General features: G+C 40.2%; 1 protein-coding gene across 1 annotated transcript in view; it reads right to left on the reverse strand.

Annotated features, from left to right (window-relative positions):
• Positions 1-23,377, reverse strand: part of LOC149184459 (protein RETARDED ROOT GROWTH, mitochondrial-like) — a 212,249-nt gene that overhangs the window by 184,289 nt on the left and 4,583 nt on the right. The window contains exon 2 of the mRNA XM_089417497.1: positions 17,426-17,555. Coding sequence (XP_089273623.1) covers positions 17,426-17,555 — 130 coding nt within the window. The remainder of the gene's footprint in view (positions 1-17,425; positions 17,556-23,377) is intronic.

The raw sequence follows: 23,377 nt of genomic DNA on the forward strand, positions 1-23,377 counted from the left end.
AAATGGCGAAGTCAAGGAAGAAAGCCTCCAATCCTCCTAAGGATGTGTCTTTCTCTACTGCTAAAATAGAAGACCATTAATTTGAGGAGGCTCCAAGGCTCAATGGGAACTTTGATATATGGGAAGCAAGAATGAGGAATTTCCTACAGACTCAAGGGATTGAAATCTGGAAATCAGTGAATGTTGATAGCAGGATGGATGAAGAATCCAAGAAGTACAATGCAAAAGCAATGAAGGCAATCTTGAATGGGCTACCTGATTCTGTAAAGAACAATCTAGGAAAATGTTCATCAGCGAAGGATATATGGGACAAACTTCATGACCTTCACTCAAAAGGAGCATTGACCATGACCATCAGTCAAGAAGATGATGGAAATAAAGAAGGAGATCCTGAACCCATCATAGAAGCTGATAATGAGAATGATGACATCAAGGTTAAAGTAGACCTAGAAGATGAAGAGAATGAAAAAGACTTTGTAGAAGAACTCCTCGCTCAACTTATGACTACCATGGAAGAGATTAACAATTTGAAAAAGGAAAATGAGGCACTTAAGAAGATAGCTCCAGTTTGTGACCAAGGTCAAACAAGAAAGAAAGTTGACCTCATCAAGTTTCAAGTACAAGAAAGGGATGAAGAGCTTGCCAAGCTTAAGAAGGAATTTGATCAAAGCAAAAGAAAGCATCATGAAGAAGTCATATCCATGACAAATCAATTGAATAAAGCAAAAAGGCAAAAAGGTACCTTGTCAAGTCAACTTGAACAAAGGCACAAGAGCTTGAACAAACTTGAAGAAGAGATTGGTCAATACAAAGTAGAGGTCTCCTCTCTCAAGTCTCAACTACAAGAAGCAAGAAAACAAGCACAAGGAGCTGAAAAGACCATGGAAGCATTGGAAGTCATAGAAGGACAGGTTGATGAAGCGGGAAAGGAAAGAAACACCATGATCTGTCAACTGAAAGCAAAGGATGAAGAAATCTTCAAAATGAAGTCAGATATCATCTCCCTTAAACTAGAAGCAGATGAAGCTACTCGTATCAAGGAAGAAACTAAGGAACAACTTGCTAAGAAGAATAGTAAGTGTGAAAGATTGGAAGAAGAGATTGTCTTCCTCAGAACAATGGTTGAAGGGATGAACAAAATCTTGAAGAGCTCTCAAGCCTTGGATGACATGCTTAGCTATCACAGATGTCCATCTGATAAATCAAGCCCCGAGAATGCAAGTGAATCCTCAAACAAGAATGAAAATGCTTCAAATAAAAGAGATGTGAAGAAGCCAGAAAGAAATGGTGATACTCCTAGCTCCAGCAAAGGCAAGGAGAAAAATCAAGGCTACAATAGAAGAAATCCTGCTCCAAGAAGAAAACCAGCTCCAAGAAGAAATGTAGATGATGTCAAAGAGGCGAGAAGCAGTGGTTATCATCAAAGGATCTCAAGGCAGAAAGGCTTCAGAAATACATCAAAGAAACCTCCATCTCCCATTTTTTGGCTATTGTTGTTCCTGTACAAACTTTGGTCACATGGAAAAGCACTGTAAAGCATAACATAGAGATAGATATTATAGTCCCCAACAATCTCCAAGAAACAATTTTGCAGGAAGAAATCATGGATTCTTATTCATGAACAATGTAGAATGCTTCAAGAGTCACAACATTGGTCATATGGCATGTGATTGTAACTTAACTTGGGCTCCTACAGACTTACACAAGCTAGAATCATGCAAAAGAAGAAAGTTACACAAGTATGGAGAAGGAAGGAAATACAATCCGAAAGTCCCTTGAGCTCTCCAGCCAACAGCATATGTCATTGGCCTGAATTTTGACAATCTAAGCATTTTATGAGAAGACTCTGCCAAAAGGAGATGATGCATACAGTTAGGGGGAGCCTGTAATTCTTGATCATTATTGCTGAAGCTATTAGTGAAAGGGTCCTTATGAAATCCTTGCTGAACTATATTAACAGTCATTCTTTGATAAAGATCATTTCTCAGGGGTACTCCATTGAAGAATATGATCCTGTAACCATTCTTTGGACTGTTGTTAAAGATGCTTTCCACTTAATCACTAAGTAGTATTTGAAGCAACAGAGAAAGTCATCTAATGCTAGAGAAAATAGGGCAAACAACTATGGCGCTATTATCACAGAAGTTTATATCTTAACTCATGGATTTAATGAGAGAATAGATAAATTATCTAATAGAGGCAATCTTCAAACAGACAGATACATCTGGAATAAAGATTGAAATAAGAGAAGTTGGCAACATATAACAAAACTAAAGCATTGCATGAAGATGCAAATCAATAATTGGATTTAAAAGACAGGCATAGACTGGATATCTGAATCTGCTAGGCAAATAACATGGCAAAAGGCACAACCTCACTGAGAAAATATAGCAACAGTAAGGCACAACCTCTCACCATTTCACACAAATGAAATGATGTTGAACACTGGATGGCAGTGATCTAAAGAGAAGTAGAGAGACACAAAGAAACTCAAATCTGAAGAAAGATGGCAAGAAAGACAATCTCAGTGGCATTTTTCTCTACATTCGAACTATGAATGTCTCTCAATTCTGCCTATGGAGACAACAATATGGATTGAAGCATAAAAGCCTGGACTTGGACACTTGGTGTATGGCCATTTGCAATCTGAATGAAAGCATTAAAGTAGAGCATCTTTAAGCATTGTTGAAGCCATGATAGAGTAGTTCTGAGACATGAAGAGGGAATAATGTGCTAATTGATGATAAAGCATCAATCCTTCTATCTTGAGTAAAAAGAAGAAGAGCACTATGATAGGGGGAGTCACAGACCCATGAAGATCTACCATTCATGAAGAACAGAAGCAGTTTGATAGGGGGAGTCACAAAGCACTCCTTTGCCATTGATGTCAAAGGGGGAGAGAAGAAGAATATTGCCATCAATAACAAAAGGGGAGATTGTTGACCTAGGTTGTCATTGATGTCAATATGGCAATATTTTAGACACTAGATGACGATATGAAGCCAAGGGGCAGCAGAGCAGATCCATGAAGAGACAGGAGCAAGGCCATCAGGATAGCCAAGCCATAAGCAAGAGGAGCTATAGGAGGAGCCGCATATATATATATATATATATATATATATGCCAAAACTGAGTTTTCAGAGCTACAGGAGCAAACAGAGTGAGCAGAATAGAGCATATATATATGCCATATATATGCCAAAGAAGAACAGAGCCATGGGAGGCAACACACAGAGCTATCGAATCTACAGAGGAAGTAGACAGAGGTTTCGGGAGCAAATAGAGCTATCGGAGCTACAAAGGAACCATATATATATATGCCATATATAAGCGTAAACAAAGCCATATCGAAGGAGCATAAACAAAGCCTACCAGAGGAGTATTACAGCGGAACAGTATATAATAATTGGAGGAGCCACATGGAACCGATAGAAAGCATATGAGAGCACATATCACATATATATGCATGCATTTAACAGCTATCGGGAGCTATCGAAGCCATATATGCCACAGATAACACTACGGGAGCAGAAATCACATGTATGTGTGAAAATACACTATCGGGAGCCATCGGGAGGATATGCAGGCAGAATACACCATCGGGAGCAGAACTCGGATATATATATATATATATATATATATATATATATATATACACATTTACGCTATCGGGCCTGTAAAATCCGTGTATGCATGCTTTAACACTATCGGCGGACAAAAAGCCCATCTACATAGGCTTAACACACTATCGAAGGCGGAAGACTTGGCTCTAGGGCAAATACACTATCGGAGGCGGATTGTGGACTTGAAACCTTATACACGGGAGCGGTGAGCCATATCGGGTCTGGTACCTCATATCCCATCGCTATGAGTGGTCTACGTTAACATCAAGCCCTGAACCCTTGCGACTTGCGATCACCGATAGCGATTATCACATCGGCACTTTGGAAGCGAGCGCTACAATATGTCAAGCGGTCCATTGCAATCGTCGATAGCGATATCGCATCGGATCTCCGCCAAGGGCAACCCCCGATTGCGATAAAGCATGTGGACCCGCCTAAACATTGTAACATGGTCTTCGACAATGCCATGGTCTCAAGGTATAAAGGACCCCCGGAAGCCTTGAGCACCGATTGCGATTATGTTGTGGACCTAATACAGTTTAGATGCAAGTATAATATACCTTAAAGTCTGCCTTTTAGTCTTTTGGATTGATTTTGCTCTTATTTCCTGTATATTTGCATATTTGGCCTGCGAGGGGTTTTGGAGACAGAGATACGTTGAGGAATGCTCCCTATAGCTCAGAAGGCTAGAATCAAGCCGATTGCGATTACGATAGGACATGGCAGGTCCATTAAATGAAACAGTCCCTGTATATGTCCATAATGATTGAAAATGAGCGTTGTTACAGTCTAACGTAAAACATGATTTCTCTGTGCATTTGTGGATCTCGCTTAAGAAGCTATGTGTCTCAGGAGTGCTGGGGAGCACGAAGAGACAGAGGAAACCACAGAGACCGAGGAGGAAGCCAAAGGGCCAGCGAAGAGAGGAAACCAGGAGATAGAGGCATGGGAATGTATATACAAAAAGAAAAAAATAGAGAAGTCGTGTGGTTGAATGTTGTTGTTGGTGAACGCGGGTGAGAGTTGTTGAAGGCTGTTAAACGTTATTGAAAAACTGGAAGAAACAGGGGCAACAGCAGGTCCAATTGAACAGAGGGAAGCTGAAGGTCCAGCAGGACAAAAGGACGACGAAAGACAAGCAATGTATTAATCAGGTACTTAATACACTTTGAAGAACAATTTTGTTATGCAACAAGTAAAGTTTTATCTGACATCATTTGAAAGGAGCAGTAGCCAGCACTGGTATTAAAGCATATGTGAATGTATTTCTGGGAAGTAAGATTGCAATAGCAGAGAACAGTGAGAAGCAGCCACACCTGTAGCATTTACTCTGACTGGTAGAACAAAGGCTTGAAACAGAGAAGTGGTTCTTGTGTAGAGCTTGGTTGTCATTGATGTTGTAGCATGGAGACTACAGTGGAGCTATAAACAGACGAAACTCAATAATGAAGAGTTCTGAGAGCAGAATATCACTATCAAATGTGCTTTGACAAGATTGGGTCGGAACCCTTGGGACTGGTGCCTCAGAAGCAAGAAGGATTGGAGTCCTTGTGGATTGGTGCCGCAAAAGCAAGAAGGATTGGAGTCCTTGGGGGCTGGTGCCTCAGAAGCAAGAAGGATTGGAGTCCTTGGGGGCTGGTGCCTCAAAAGTAAGTAGGATAGGAGTCCTTGAGGTTGATGCCTCGAAAGTAAGAGGAATTGGAGTCTTTGGGATTGGTGCCCCAAAGATTGGAAGGATTGAAGTCCTTGGGAGTTGGTGCTTCTAAGTCCAAGATTGGTGCCTTGGCGAAATAGAGTTGGAGCTCTGGAGGTTGGAGCCTCACAAAAGTCCAAGTTGGTGCTTGGCAACTGATTGCAACCATCTATATATTGTATCTACTTTACTGCACAGTTTATATTAATAATTTATTCTTGTTGTTCATCCTGTGTTCTGAATATATATGTTTTAACTGGTAGAACAATAGTCGAAAAAAGAAATACTGATTCACCCCCCCTCTCAATATTTCCAACAAGAGAGACATTCCCTATGCCTTTTACGGGATATTTGGAGTTGTCCCCAAGAACAATTTCTAGGTTGGTCTCTTTCTCTATCAGATTAGAGAGAACTTCTTTGTAACCAGTGAAGTGCCTTGAGGCACCACTATCAATAAGCCAATTTCCCAGCAAGTCCAGGGGAGTAGTAGTAGAGAGGGCCGCTAGTAGATAATATTCATCTTGCTTATTCTTAATAACGTTAGATTCATACCTGGAGTTTCTTGCCTTCTTGGAGGGTTGACCATTTCCTTGATTTCAGTCATTCCTTTTTCCTTTGCCATTGAACCCTCCCTTCCTTTGATTGTTGTTGGAATTGCCTCAGGAGTGATTTTGATCATCGTCATGAGATGTGTCCTTTCTATCAGGGCACTCCCTCGCATAGTGGCCAATTTTGTTGCAAATGTAACATCTACCTTTCCTTCCACCTTTTGGTCCGGCCTTTCCCTTAGATCTTGCCCCGAAATTATTTCTCCTTTTAGCATGAGAGGAGAATGTAGTGGGATTGCCTCTAAGTGCAGGCATTTCCTGCTCTTCCATCCTTGTTTCTTCTTGAATGCATCTCGCCATCAGTTCCTCAAATCCTGGGATTACATTATTGTTGAGAAGAGTGGTTCTGAATATATACCATTCAGATGGGAGCCTTTTGAGAGTTGTGATGGTAAGTTCCCTATTAGGAATGACTTCTCCAATCGATAGGAGATCATTCTTGATCTCGATGATCCTTAAGAAGTATGCTTGCATACTCTCATCTTTGCCCTTCTTAATTTCCTTCAGCTTATTTCTAAGGAACAAAACTTGATTTGCATCATTAACTTTAAATAAGCTTACCAGTCTATCGTTGATTTCCTTGGAGGTGGTCAACTCAGAAACATAGACCACCAGGCGTTTGTCGATAAAGACCCGGATGATCTTCTTTGTTTTGACTTCTCCCCTGGTCCACTTGTTCCCAACAGCAGCAGATGCATTTGATGGAGGCTCAATGATTCTGCCTCTCATATGGTCCAACACTTCCGGCTCTTCTAATGTCATATCGAGAGACATCTTCCATCTATGATAGTTAGAGTTCTCAGAAAGCTTGTCTTCAGTGGGGAAGTGTGATGAGGACCCCATGAAGTCTTTGAGATTGCTTCTACAGCCTTCGGTGATTGCTCTTGCTCTTGCTCTTGCTTGGGCTTTGTCTTCACCTCTACTCTGATACCATGTTAATTTATGGTATGTTCTATGCTTAGTGCAATTTACTTTGATTTCTTCTTATTAGCCGCTATTTAGCAATCACATAAACATAAAGTAAAATGCTGATAGAACATTAATAGATCGACAGAAAACAAGCCAAGACAAGAGACACAAGATGTGGTAGCTAGCCAAGGACAAACCCCAATGCGGGGAAACCCTTTGATCAATTCTTCTTTAATCTTCAATAGTTCAGCAGAGAGAAATAGTACAAATTCATAAATCTGTAATTTTATGACAGCAGTAGCAAACCCTAAATCAGCAAAGTCAAATCTAGTCAAAAAGCCCCGGATTGACCTCTAGTCAACCTTGAAGAACTCGGTCTTCAACAGCAAACTTTGGCAACCCAAAACAACCCTTGGTCAACAGTCAAAGATCAGCAGTCCGTTGTCAGCCCTAACCAGTCAACACTTTGGTCAACGCAACATTTAGTAGCCCAACACTTGGTCAACACAGCCCTAGAAAAGTCAACACTGCCCAAAAAGTCAACGCTGCCCTAAAATCAATCAACACTGCCCTAAACAAAAAATGTGTCCTTCCTCTTGCACGTGTGAGAGACGCTGCTCCTTCGTTGGCCCAATGAGATGAGGAGAGAGAATATGAGTGTCAAGATGATGATGAAATGAGGCACAATGTCTCCTTGCTTTATATGCAACATTGAGGTAAAGCTGGGGGTGTGCCACACACTTTATCGTGTTGGCTGACCTTGACAAATTGTCAAGTATATACAAATAAATTCATATCTCCATAAATACATGTCGGAATCGGATGATCGTTAGATCAATGCTACACCTCTCAATGAGAGGAATCAAGGAAAAATATTAGTTGCCATAAATAAGATGACCCACATGGAGTTTGGCCCTAGTTGCCAATTTTAACAAATTATTACAAAAAAGTGGCAATTCAATTGAAGATTTCATGGCCAAGAACCCATGAACAATTTGTTCCTTGGGAGTATGATGCAGGGGCATCGGTCAAATTCCATTTTGAGCTCTAGAAGGTCAAAATAATTTACTTGAGGATTTGGTTCCTCAATTTTAGCATTCTATTGCATGTAGATTAGGAGAATAAATTCAAATTTTCATGTAATTTTGTAATTTGTTAGGATAGAGGCTCGAAGCCAAATCTAAATTCAAAATTGGCTCATCCAATCCTCTTGAGTCTTCTCTCGAATCTGAACGAGACCACATGTATTTATTAGACCTCGAGCTAATGAAGAAAGTTGGATTGTTGTGGGCATGAATTGGGGGCACAGCTTAGCATGTTGATTGAATCTTTGTAAATCCCCTCCGCAAGTTATTTGTCCTTTGTGTAAAGATCATGTAATCCATGTTAAATTGTTTTAAATTGATGTGTGAATTTGATAGGAATCCATCTCAAACCAAATTTCTTCTGTGTTTTCTTTTTTTTTTCCTCTGTGTTTTCTGTCCCAACCTCCCGTGGTAGTTTTATTAGTTGAGACCGACTACCCAACCTCTCCAAGTAAAGTCTCTAAATCGACCCGACCCCAACCTTGATAGGGTACTTATGAAGTCGACCCTATTTTGGTAGAGTTTCAGTGTTTGAACCTCTGACTTGGTCACACAAGTTGTTAGCAAGACCAAAGTTGAACTTTGCTCTAAGTTTGGTTTTAAAGAAAAAAATTCCCGCACCATGACATCTGTGCAAGAAACCAATTTGGTTTTCTATATAGATATATATATATACATATATATATATTGTTAATTTTAGGTATGTTCTATGCTTAGAGCAATTTATTTCAATTTTCACAATAAGCTCAATATCTTTTCCATATTAGCAATCACATCAGCATTAAAGTAAACTACAGATACAACATAAACATAAATTGCAGAAGACAAGCCAAGACAAGAGGACACAAGATGTGGCACTAGCCAGGGACAAACCCCAATGTGGGGAAACCCTTGATCAATTCTTCTTATATGTTCTTCAATAGTTCAGCAGAGAGAGAGAGAAAGATAGTACGTTTACAACAAAAGTCAACACTTTGACTTATCTAGATAAGAGCATAGATCATCTCTAAGAAGATGATACATGAGATCAGTTGAAGACATGCGGCTTCAAATGATTCTCCAAGGTGACTCCTTCACCTATCGTTATGCTACATTTCGTCATCATGTTGCACCTCACCGCGCTGCACCATGCTACACCCATCATCACTATGCTGCATCTCATCACGCTTCATTAATCATGACTATACCCATCACTGTACTGCACTATGTGCCATTGCTCCACCATGTTGTCGTACTAACCTATGCTCTGGTTGCACCTTGCTTGCTTGTTGTCCCTAGCATGCTTGTTGTCCTTAGCATGCTTGTTGTTGCATACTAGCTATCCCTTGCATGCTAGCTGTAACATTGCATGCTTGGTGTATTTGCTGCTAAGTACCATACAATTGTCCCAATGTTAGTTAGTTGTCCCTTGCATGCTGCTCTCCTTCGGAGACAGATGCTCCGACAATTCTCCGCAGTTCCGCCAGTTCTGGTTGTTCCCGACAGTTCTGGCTATTCCCAGCAGTTCCGGCACTTCCAGCAGTGCTGGTTGTTCCCGGCAATTCCAGACTATTCTGGCAGTTCCCGGTTATTCCCAACTGTTCCCGGCAATTCCTAGCTGTTCCGGCAGTTCTCGGTTGTTCCGGCTATTCCCGGCAGTTCTCGGTTGTTCCGGCAATTCCAACAGTTCCGACAGTTTCCAGCAGTTCCCGGCGGTTCTGGAAATTCCGGCTATTCCCGACAATTCCAGCTATTCCCGACAATTCCAGCAGTTCCAGCTTTTCCCAATAGTTCCAGCTTCTGCCCTCTAGATTAGGGCAACGTTATCCCTTAGGATCTCTCCTCCTACTAAAACCCAAAAACAAGTAGAGAGGAAGAGATCCCAAGTGTGTTGAAATGACTTGAAGGCCACCTCTATTTATACTAAAACATTGAACACAAGTGGGGTTTATTTGGTTGCTGGCCGACCTTGACGAATTGTCCCATAACACAAATAAATTCATATCTCCATGAATATTTATCAGAATCGAATGATCTTTAAATCAATCCTACACCTCTCGATAAGAGGGATCCAAGAAAAATAGCAGCTTCCATTAATAAGATGACCCACATGGATTTTGGCTCTAGTTGCCAATTTTAACACTCCCTCTCAACTAGGGAGAACTCCATCCGCTGATCCATATGTTCGACTGTACTATCTCTGCCATCAGTGCCCTGCACTACTCTGCTCAGCTCTGCTAAACTGTGAAGAAGAAGAATTGATCGAGAATGTCTCATACCATTCTCTACTGACCCAAAGTCAGTTTCATTTGAAGAGAGTGTGTCACATCACTCTTACTGGCCCAAAGTCAATTTTATTGATCCCAGATCAATATCACAAGAGAGTGTCTCAAACCACTCATACTGATCCCAAATCAGTTTAATTGATCCCAGATCAATGGAGGTCATCCTAGCATAGGGAGTATGGTAGATACATCGATGCGTCCATCAATAGTACTACTATGATCCCTAACCCCATTTCCCTGCTCATTGATCAAATGAGAGGTACTTCCCATGAGTCCCAGACTGCATGGGTAGGATGCCTCGACAGGAGAACTAATCATCCTGTCCACAAGAGAACGAATCATCCTGCCCCACAGTCGCCATGGGAGAACTAATCATCCCAGCCCATAGGAGAACTAATCATCCGGTTTCACAGTTGCCACAGGAGAACTAATCATCCCAACCCACAAGAGAACTAATCATCCTGTTCCACAGTTGCCACGGGAGAACTAATCATCCCGTCCCACAAGAGAACTAATCATCCTGTTTCACAACTGCCACGGGAGAACTAATCATCCCAGCCCACAAGAGAACTAATCATCCTGTTCCACAGTTGCCACGGGAGAACTAATCATCCTGTTCCACAGTCGCCACGGGGTATCACAGGGGAAGGTTGAACCTGTCATCCTGTACATAGCTATTAGCGCACCACCAGGGGAGGGTGAGTCGCCCTGTGGTCGTATGTTGCTCCAGTAAGTACCCCAAGCCCCCTAGAGCTCCCAGAGCTCAATGCATGCAACATGCAGGACCCTTATAAGAAGGTCTCTCAACGACTCCAAGTAGTTCGGGAAAGTCACAGATTTCACCTTTCCCCGGGGCTTTGACAAAATGTCTGCGACCTGTACATCAGCCTCAATGCGATGGAGCCTCCTCGCTCATCGACTTACCATATCCCAGATAAGGCAGTATCTGATGTCTATCTGCTAGAGCAATCATCGAATACGGGATTCCTCATTAATCGAATCCCCCCTCTGGTTGTCACAGAGAATCACAGTGGTATTCATCATGTGTACAAACAGCTCACTTAAGAGCTTCTGCAACCATGTAGCGTCACATGAGATCATACTCGTAACTATGTATTCGGTCTCGGCGGTGCTTATATCAACCGACTTCTGCTTCCTGCTCATCCCTGATATTGAAGCATAATCCAAAGAGAACCAGCACTAAGAAGTGCTCTAGTGATCCTCCACACTGCCTGCCCAGTCAGCATTTGAATAATCATGCAGTTTCATATTTCCGGCAGTGTATCTCAATCCATGAGAGATTGTGCCCCGAATATATCTCAGAAGATTCTTGGCACCAATCTAGAGAGGCTCAACCAAATATGAGCTCACCATGCTAACTGCAAAACATATGCCCGGATGCAAGTTCACCAAGAACATCAACGCAAATGAGTTTATGAAACTCGGAGGCATTTCCCAAATCTATTCCGACATCACTACCATATAGCTTTTGAAAGTTAAGATCCTCGAGGTAGTCACAGGCTTGCAGTTTATCATTCCACATCCGAAATCCAACTCCCTCTTACTTCGGCAAATGAGAGGGTCTGCACCTATCAGAAATAGGTCGTCCTCATAAGATGCTCGTATGAGAGGTCTATCATCCACACCCTTTGGGTAATGGTTTGGATCGGTTTCACTCCTAGTGAATCTCAACTTCATCAGACAGCTATCAATCCTCTCATACTACGCCCAGGGTGTTTTACTTCAAGCCATAGAGGGCTTTCTTCCACCTGTATACACGAGATTCCTGATCATGAATCTCAAACTCCTCGGGTTGTTCCAAAACTGTGGACCTGTTGTATGAGGGGAATGGTCCCCTTATAAGATTTTCCTTCGATACATCTCAGACATGTACCTTCATGCTCTTCTTGGATTCAGGCATCCCTATCACCATCTGACTCACATCGGGTAGGGCCCCATAAGTAAACCTCCGGTGTTATAGATGTGATATGTCAATTGACATGATCCCCAATGGACCATCCTGCAACTTGATACAAATTGCCAACCCTGAACCCATGAGAAAAAGCATCTTGGAAAATTCTATTTTTTAACACATACCTTTCCATCGATGTTTGAGATGGACACCAAGTTCTTCTTGCGATTAGGTACATAAAAGAGATTCTTGTAAATGAATAGAGTTACCCTCATTCAATTGAGGGGTAACATTCCCTACACCCTTTCCGGGATAGGTGGCATCGACTCCAAGTATAATCCCACGGTTGTTTCCATCTCTACCAAATTCGAGAGAGCACCCTTCTATCCGATGAGGTGCCTTGAAGCACTACGATCAATAAGCCAGATTCCAAAAGAATCTGAAGGAGAGGGCCAATACAAGATAACGCTTCTTTATCTTATTAGAAACAACATTTGATTCTTCATACCTGGGGTTCCTTGCTTTCTCTGAAGAGTCGGTCGTTTCCTTGATGACCTGCATTACCTGTCATTCCTATGATCATTGAAGATGTCCCTGGAATGATTGTTATCATCGTCAAGTGATGTGTCCCTACCTCAAACACTCCTTCGCATAATGGCCGAACTTATTACAACCAAGGCATATGCCTTTCCTTCCACCCTTAGATCCGTGCTTCCCATTGAAGTGATGTTTAAGTAGGCCATCAGAAACTTCTATTGCGCCATTCTGATAATATTCTCTGCTTCGATTTCACCCTTGGTGAATTTGAAGAGGGATGAGGAATCCATTGATCCTTTTGTCCTTTCCCAAATGTCTTCGGTGATTTCTCTTTCACTCTTGCTTGGGCATTGTCTTCACCTCAGCTCTGATACCATGTTAATTTTAGGTATGTTCTATGCTTAGAGCAATTTATTTCAATTTTCACAGTAAGCTCAATATCTTTTCCAGATTAGCAATCACATCAGCATTAAAGTAAACTGCAGATACAACATAAACATAAATTGCAGAAGACAAGAGGACACAAGATGTGGCGCTAGCCAGGGACAAACCCCAATGTGGGGAAACCCTTGATCAATTCTTCTTATATGTTCTTCAATAGTTCAGCACAGAGAAAGAGAGATAGTATGTTTACAACAAAAGTCAACACTTTGACTTATCTATATAAGAGCATAAATCATCTCTAAGAAGATGATACATGAGATCAGTTGAAGACATGCGGCTTCAAATGATTCTCCAAGGTGACTCCTTCACCTATCGTTGTGCTACATTTCGTCATCATGTTGCACCTCACCGCGCTACACCATGCTGCACCCATCATCAGTATGTTGCATCTCATCACGCTTCATTAATCATGACTATACCCATCACTATACTGCATTATGTGCCATTGCTCCACCATGTTGCCGTACTGACCTATGCTCTGGCTGCACCTTGCTTGCTTGTTGTCCTTAGCATGCTTGTTGTTGCATGCTAGCTGTCCCTTGCATGCTAGCTGTAACATTGCATGCTTGGTGTATTTGCTGCTAAGTACCATACAACTGTCCCAATGTTAGTTAGTTGTCCCTTGCATGCTGCTCTCCTTCGGAGACAGATGCTCCAATAGTTCCCGGCAGTTCTAGCAGTTCTGGCTGTTCCCGACAGTTCCCGGCAGTTCCGACTGTTCACGACAGTTCCAGCAGTTCCTGGCACTTCCGGCAGTTCCCCATTGTTCCGACAATTCCCGGCTATTCTCGGCAGTTCTCAGTTGTTCCAGGCAGTTTCGGCAGTTCTTGGCTATTCCCGGTAGTTCCCGGTTGTTCCGGCAGTTCCAACAGTTCCCAACAATTCTCGGCTGTTCCCGGCTATTCCGGCAATTCTGGCTATTTCCGGCAATTCCGGCTTCTGCCCTCTAGATTAGGGCAACGTTATCCCTTAGGATCTCTCCTATGAAAACCCAAAGACAAGTAGAGAGGAAGAGATTGAAATGACTTGAAGGCCACCTCTATTTATACTAAAATGTTGAGCACAAGTGGAGTTTATTTGGTTGTTGGCCGACCTTGATGAATTGTCCCATAACACAAATAAATTCATATTTCCATGAATACTTATCGAAATCGGATGATCTTTAGATCAATCCTACACCTCTCAATGAGAGGAATCCAAGAAAAATATCAGCTTCCATTAATAAGTGACCCAAATGAATTTTGGCCCTAGTTGCCAATTTTAACATATATATATATATAATCCCAGCGGCCTGCATTAGAATTCGCCATCTTTGTCATTCTTGAACATTTTTGTTTTACCAATTACAACAATATGAGAATTTAGAATTAACTCCCCACCCTGATCATTTATGCATATGCTCACTTAAATTTGTGTTTGTTGCATTGATTCTAGAGTCGGATGAAGATAATATAAGATTAGATAATTTTTTTGATGCCTAACAAATGACCACAAAATGTAGGTCAATCGGACTAACAGAGTACATCCAATGCAAGTACCAAAGTGGGAGTGCTAAAGCAACTTCTATATCAACATTATCATACCAAATAAAGATAAGGATTTAAGCATCTAGGTAGCTAAAGTTGTTATGTAGACAACAGTTGTGAAGCAAGACTCTCCATTTAAACTCATGTTTGCATTGTGATTTCAAGGAGGTACAAGTGAAAATGTTTTGGAGGTTATAGCTTTGAATATGGACTCTCTATTGTGAGCTTCTATGCACATCATTATAGTAAGGATGTTATCAACATTATCCATGGTTGTATTCCGCAATTGATCCAAGATTGAGTGACATTTGTTTGGAATATTATCACACCCAGGACCGAACTATAAACATCTTTCATAAAATTGTTGATAAAGAACAATTTTGCCAAATTAGGTATGCTTCTTAAGATAAAGAAAATTGTCATTAAGGGGGGTAATGATGATGTTCCTTCCTTACCCTCAATTCAAGCTTAAGTGGGAGGTAATAATGATCAGTGTTGCACTAATCGCCAAATAATCGCAATAACATCGTTTTATCGCGATTTTTTCAAAACAAAGATAAAATTGGGCGATAAAATCATGGAGAAAAAAATAAATAAATAAAATAAAATATTTTATTTTTTTATGAGGAAGAGGAGGTGACCCAAGCTACCCCCATCACCAGTAAAGGACATGGTCTACCTCCTGTAGCTCAGCTTCTAGAGCACAGCAGAGTCTACTGCCAACTCCACCGACATCTACATCTAGAGGGGCAAAGGAAATCAGTAGTATTAGACTTTAGTTATTTGGTTCATTTCATTGTATATGACATTATGACTCATGATATGAGATACATTATTATATTTTTTGTTGATATTTTGAGACTGAGTTGGGACTCAGGAGTCAGGACTTACTATTCAGGACATGATTCACTGTCATGTGTGATGTAGCACTACAAATTATATTAAACATCTTATATATTACTTCTTTTATCATATTTATGTGTCAATGTATTTATTTTATGTTGTAGATGGTTTAGATATTTAAAAAAATGGAAAAAAAAATGAATATTTTTGTATGTTACGATTTTTTCCCGATTGTTACCGATTTTTTCCCCGCGCCGAAATTATCCCAATAACGATTAGTGCAACATTGATAATGATGTCCCTTCCTTACCCTCAATTCAAGCTTAAGTGGGAATGTCGGTGTATTATCTTGATTTGATGTCATTATCATTATTGTTATTTTGATTATTATTACTATATATTCGGATGTCACTAAAACGACATTTTCGTTTCATTATTTCACCATATAATGAATCTTGCACCCATTGTAATGAAATTCATACATTTAAATTTATTGAATGCCTTGCCTACTGGCATATCCATGTGTATTGTCTAAAGTGACAAGCCATACTACTAGTAATCCTAATGTCCAATCACTAAACCTAATAAGTTCATCTGCAAATGGGTCTTTGGCATGAATACCAACAATTGAGTGGAAGTGCATGCCCTCCAAAAGTGACTAGAGCTGGATTTGAATTAAGACATAACAAACTTAAATTGTGCACAGGATTCTACCTTGATCGTAAATCACACAATTTGGCTAGAGGGGTACTTCAACTCCTTGGAATGCGTGCATATCAGCTGCCAGCTTGCCACTCTAACAAAAAAGCAGACAAGCTGGCTGGCTAATCGAGCAGTGACGAGAAATGCAAAAGATTGGAGAGATTGTCACTTTGAACAATTCGTACTTTTAAGTAAAGATTCCCTCTACTTTTCACATATGTTTTTTTTTTTCTTTATTCATTCACTACTCTTTCAATGCATCACTCTTCCTGTGTTTAAGAAGCAGCTGAAAACAGAGAGCGTTCAACAGACATGAAGAGAGATTGATAAAAGTTTGTGGAAAGGCCTATTCGGAAGACTTTCTTGTAATTCCGGGAGGTTAGAACAGAGATAATCCATGCCTCAGAGTTCAGGCAAACTACGGATGAAGAAAACACAAAAGAACACTAGTGCTCCCCACCATCCCTTACTCCAGTTCCACAGAAGGATCAAAGAAATCTTTGATGTAATTAATAGGAGAGTTTCTCCATGTTCCATTGATCCGTAGGCCCTGTTTTGTGTTGACTCTTAAGGTTAGTTTTATTTGTGTTCTTCTACAGGCAGAAAAGCAAAAAAAATAAAAGTGGATTAACTAGGAGCAATACATGTAATGTAAGGAAGTCTCAACACAGGTATAGCTGACGCATTTTAGTAACATTGTGTTCTATGCAATGTAAATACCCTAACACAGTTCTATTGAAAAAATTAAAAACTGGAAAACAGCACTATAATACTGTGTACTCAATTACTGATTTCTCCAAATTGTTTAATTTGAGGTATTATAAATGCATATCAGTATAATCTCATAACCAATTCTTTAACAAAAAACTGTGTTTTGGGCGACTTTCAAAAATTTAAATTTGCCATTGGCCAAATTTGATTAAAACATATGCCGATTTCATGGATATCTCATTTGATATCTTACTAGAACGTGCAATGAAATCTTACATAATATTTTACAATACTTGCCAGCTTATACATGAATCAATGGCCAAAAATTTATATTTTTACAACATGTCTCTATAATATTAATAATAATATAGAACAGAAAAGTCTGCCTGTCCAGATATCTGTTGAAGCGAAGCATTCTTGAACACTTCTGAGAATCCACAAGCACTGCAGTTTTTCTACCATCTTAATTAAAAAATGTACTTTTATCCCCTTCTTAAATTAATATAAAAAATAAAATAAATTGAACAAAGAAGATGAGAACGTTCAGATGAGTAACTAGAACACTTACGTTCACAGGTACATGTGATGTATGGTGCTGTAAAGTGTTGCTGTACTTGAGTATGGCATAGTTTGCATTTCGTGTAGCATGGGGCACAATGTCGAAAAAATGCTCTACCTGCAAGCTCTTCAAATCCACACTGCAATATAGCCAAATAAATGTATATATCAGCATACAGATTCTAAAACAAACTCATCGCAAAAAATCTAAGCTACAGTATCTGAAGCTTTAACTGTTAGAATTTAAGAAATTTACAAAATCCAAAGAACATTCACAGCAAAACTGCTTAACACAGTAAACTTCACAGAGAAACGCTCAGCAGCTGTATTTTAATCAGCACTTTTTTCTCTTTTCAAAATAGGCACACTTTCAGTGCTTATCTGCAGTAGCTTGACAGATAGAGCATTCACAGAAAATATTGCTTAAAATAGTGATATTCACATATAAATGCTCAAAAGTTAGCTAAATTGGTTGCCACCAATGTTGCTGTGCATTTGGCTAGTTCTGTGCCAGCAGGTGCCCAGTTCAAACCCCTGGGTCAAGTCTGATAGACTACACCAACAGGTTTACTAGAAATGTCATGTCCATGAATACGGAAAGCATCCCTTGGGTTCCCGGCAAAGTTTTCCTTGGAAAAAAAATGCTCAAGGGCTATAATATAATAAATATAATTCTTTATTTGTTTTCAAAATAGGAACACTATGAGTGTCTTATCGCAGAGGCTTAATACTGACAAAAGTGCTTATCTACACTAACTTGACAGGAAGATTTTAGGAATATTCCAAGAGGAGAAGAGCATTAGCAGAAAAACTTCATAAAATAGTAATCCTAAGAGAGGAACGGTTAATGGCTGTAATTTAATCAATACACTTTTTTTAAAACAAGGACTCTTCAGTATCTTACTCATGGACTTAATAACAGTAATAAAGGAGCTGAAGTACAACAACTTGACAGCTAGAAATTACGAAATTTTCAAGAAAACAGAGAACTTTATCAGCAAAACTGCTTACCATAGCAATCTTTACATAGAAACCCTTAGTAGCTGTAACATTTTTTAATTCCGTTTACAAAATAGGAATACTTTCAGCATCTTATTGGAGAGGCTAAATAACATTAATAAAAGTTCTTTAACTACAATAACTGACAAGAACAATTTAAGAAAATTTCCAAGAAGGAAAAAGCACTCCCAGCATAACTGCTTAAAATGGAATCTTAAGGGAGAAACATTTGACGGCTGTAATCTAATCAATATCTTTTTACCATTTATTTTCCAAACGATGCTAGCCGGTATCTTATTGAAGAGACTTAATAACAGTAATAAAAGTGCTTAATTACATTTGACAAAGCAAACTGACAGCGAAACAGATTAGCATAGCAATCCTTACATACAAACACTCCATGCCTGTAATTTAATCAATATAAAAAATAAATAAATAAATAAAATCAAAATAGGGACATTCTCAGCGTCTTAACGGAGAGGCTTAATAACAGTAATGAAAGTGCTTGACCGGTATAACTTAAGAAATTTTCCGAAAATCGAAGCGCATTCACAGCGAAACTGCTTAGCAGAGAAATCCTTACTGACAAACACTTAATGTCTGTAACTTAACAATATAAAAAAATCAAAATAGGGTCATTCTCAGCGTTTTACCGCAGAGGCTTTCACTGCAGTAATAATAGTGCTTAGGTACAATAACATGACAGGTGAGATTTATGAGCTTTTCCACAAAACAAATTACATTCACAGCAAAACTACGTAAAATAGCATCTTTCCTACGAAAGCTGGGTGACTATAATTTAATACATGTAGTTCTTCCACTTTTCCTGTTAGATAACTAATAAACTTGAACAGTGATTCTACATGTGGAAAGAACTGAAAAGAATCACTGAAACTTAATACCCAGGGATACGAGTTACCTCCAGCCATTGGTGATGTTTGATGAAAGCCACAGTCCACTTGCCTGCTACTTCTTCTGCACCCCAGCTTCAATCCAAGCAAAAGAGAAAGAACACAAGAATTCTGAAGGCACTTCCAAGCTCTGCTATCTCAGCTAGATAGTGTAAAACTGAAGGGGTTTGAGATATGAGCTTGGGGACCAAACAGATGAACATATAGCTAAGCTTCCATCAAGCTTCTAAAAGCTATGTGTTAGAAAAACCACAAATCAAGGTAGAGATCAGATCAAAGTGATGGACCACTTTAGTAGCTCCCAATTATAAATTTAGTAATTGCAGTTGATTTTCTTAACTTAAGGAAACTACTGCAGTTGGTTTCCATAAGTTAAGAAAAGCTGCAATTCCATAAATCAAGGTAGCTTTTGTGTAAAATCAATGGAGCTTAACATTCTCCCACTTGGTCCATACTTCCAAAATTAATGTTTCAAAAACCATTGACAATCTTTATTAAGTAATAGATACATGAATCATGGCGATAAGTCCTCTAATGACGAGTATTATCTTCCATGTATTACTATGCATTTATTCTTATTCTAATTTATGTGGCAACAATTTCTTAATGAATAAACCTTATGTTTATTCTTGGTCCTTCTTAAATGAATTTTCTCAAATCAACTTAAGGTGCACATAAATTTGAGAAAAAACATCACAATAATTAAGAATTTCATTAACATTGTCCATACAATGAAAAACTGCATAATGGAACCAAGTCCCATATTCAATACATGATCCTTGAATTTAAACGGTGGCATGCCCTTAGTCAAAAGATCAGTGATCATTAACTCAGTGCTGACGTGCTCAATGACCACTTTCTTTTCTTTAACACGTTCCCTTATAGCTAAATACTTAATGTCGATGTGTTTATTTCGACTCCCACTTTTTTAGCCATAAAACCAGCAGCTGAATTATCACAATATATTCTCAATGGCTTAGAGATAGAATCCATAATTCTAAGCCCAGAAATGAAATTCTTAAGCCATACACCATGTAAAGCAGCCTCAAACAGGATATACATAAGCATGTAGTCTTTGGTCCCTTGAAGGTACCTCATTACTTTCTCTGCAGCTCTCCAGTGGTCTAAACCTGGATCACTCTGATATCGTCCCAACATTCCCACAACAAATGCAATGTCAGGTCTTGTGCAGACTTGAGCATACATTAGGAATTGCTGATCTCTTAGGTCTAGTAGATCTTTTTAATGTTGTACCATCATCTTCCTGAGAAGTATGTGGTTCAACTTGTTGTTCAAAAGTTCTTGGCAACTCTTGAACTCCTTGATCTACTGGAATATCGTCAGCAGCTTGTGGAACTTCAACAATTGGTTGTTCAACACCAATTTGTACTTGAGGGGTGCTATGAGTAATAACCAATCTATCACTTGAAGTGGAAGGTTGAGATTCTGAATGATCTTTCTCAGAAACTATGTTTCTGGTTTGATCACTCCCACTGATCAAGTCATTTTCAAGAAACTTTGCATTTCTTGATTCCACAATCCTAGTGCTGTGAGATGGACAATAAAATCTGTAAGTATGTATGATTTCTAATATGTCTGAACTCCTATTGGCACCTTTCTTTGACTTGTTGGTCTGTTTTCCCTTTATGCAGTCCACACAAGTCTCAAGATCAGTAAAATCTAGAGTATTAAGTATTCCTTTATTTACCAATCTTTTAATTCTATCTATGGAGATATGACCTAGTCTCCGGTGCCATAATTTAGAGGAAACTTCATTAATAACACATCTTTTAGTGCCAGTGTGAACATGCATTGAATCATATGTGACTTTGTTTTGTAAATGAAGTAAAGACCATTAGACAAAATACCATTCCCAACATAATCAGATTTATAGAATAGACTGAAAGATTTATCTGAAAAGTTTAAGGAATATCCAAAAGGTACAAGCCTTGAAACTGAAATCAAGTTTCTAGAAAAACTTGGAACGTAAAAGGTCTTTTCTAACTCCAAAACAAAACCACTACTTAAAGCTAAATAACATGTTCCTATAGCTTCCATATGCGAGCCCATCTTGTTTCCTGATAAGATGCTTTGCTCACTTCCTACTGGCTTCCTTAGGTTTTGCAAACCTTTGCAAGGAATTCGAAATGTGAATTGTTGATCCAGAATCAATCCACCATGTGTTAATATTAACATTAACCATATCAGATTCATAACAAACAAATGAGATTATTTCCTTAAGTTCGAGAATGTCACAACGAATTTCAGAGAAATTTGCAGGTTGTACTGCTGCATCAAAATAAAGAATCACATGCTTATGTTGAGGCTTAATAAACTTTCATGTTCTACCAATGTAAAACATGGTAAAAAGAATTGAATCAAATGACATGAAAATTGCCTGTGGGCTAAATTTTCAATTCAAACAGATTCAATAAAACTTTATGAACTTTCATGTTTTACCAATGTAAAACATGCTAAAAAGAATTGAATCAAATGACATGAAAATTGCATGTGGGCTAAATTTTCAATTCAAGCAGATTCAATAAAACTTTATGAACTTTCACGTTTTACCAATGTAAAACATGCTAATCCCGGATGCGGGTGAGGGCACGTCTCAGGAGGACGGGACACATGCCTAGCATGTGCCGCCCCGTGCCAGAGCATAAGAGTTATGGCTATACGCCGTCAGGTAAGAAGGAGGGGAAACCCAAGCTCCATGCATTCAATGCAGAGCAAGGGGAGAGTATGGATGTACAGCAAGCAGTTAAGGCGGGCTTGCCTCGAGGTCTTGCAGCGATTTTTCATAGGGAGGACGGCGTATTACATTTGCGTGGACATGGTAAGCAAGGGATATTGCAGTCCCGAGGAAAATTGGATTGGGTGGAAGATCAACCACCTTGCAGAACAATTACAGCATTCTGGGGCCGCCACCCAGAGGAATGTCTTGAGGGAGAAAGACGGGCAGCGCAGGAAGGGGATAAATGCGAAGCGAGGCAATCTTCTGGGGCCTGGTTTGGGGCGGAGTCTTGTGAATTCAGGTGCCTGGGGTATCCGAAGAGCGGTCTGTGGTATAATTCACTGGGGGATTGCTCTACCAGAGCAATTCGGATACAGTTCTCCCGCTCCGGGACTCGCAGGGATTTCATCTCTTTGGCAGAGGTTTGGGAGCAGGGTGAACTCGGGAGAGGCTCCATGGCCAAAATCCGTGAGAGGCAGATTAGTAGAAGAGGCCCAGGGAGAGGATCGGCCTCACGTCGCCCAGCAGAAGAGGAGCATCATCATTGTTGTTGTTGCTATTGTCACCGGAGGGCGAGAGCAACAACAATACAGGCGGGACAGTTTCTGGATGTGGGTAGCTCAAGCGAGGGAGAGGCAGGGCTTCCGGCCTTTGGTTCTGTCATCTTTACATTGGGCGGCTCGAGGGAGAATGCGGGCATCAATGCCCACATCTCGGTGCTCTTCACAAAGGCCCAGGAAGGAGGTGAAGGAGGGAAGCAGCCCGAGAAGGAGGGGCCACCCCAAAAAGGCAAAGAAGAGGAAAGTCCGGTGTTGCAGCCTCCTATTGAAGCCAGTACCTCAGGTAGAGGAATCCAGCAAGCTCCTCCCATCCCTCAGGAGCAGGCTCCCCCAATCGCGGCCAATCCTCCAGTGGAGCTGTGGGATGGAATGCCGGAAGGACAGGGCTGGAGTTACATATATGAGGCGGAGCCCGAGGATTAATCCCCAGACGCGCTCTCAGGATCACTCTCTCCTCTCTCGGCACCCGGTTTATCCAATTGTCTCAGCGGGTATTCGCTTTCTGTTTACTTTAGTGTCTACTTCTGTTTACGTTCATAGGCAGTTATGCATTTTGTTGTGTAATAGTCTCTGTCTCGTGGTCTGGCCTTGTAAAGGTCTTTATCTAGTTGGGAAATGTTCTGATGCAAGATTGAAGGAAGGAAGCCCCTGCGAGGGCCATGTGGTCAATGTTTAACTCCTTGTGGCTCGATGTCAGCCCACAGTAGTGTTTATTCGGTCTTTTGCGGCTCTATGTCAGATTGCAGTCACGATCT

The sequence above is a fragment of the Pinus tabuliformis genome, chromosome 3_2 (assembly GCF_031772625.1).
Source record: "Pinus tabuliformis cultivar Carrire ecotype Pingquan chromosome 3_2, CPIR1, whole genome shotgun sequence".
NCBI lineage: Eukaryota > Viridiplantae > Streptophyta > Pinopsida > Pinales > Pinaceae > Pinus > Pinus tabuliformis.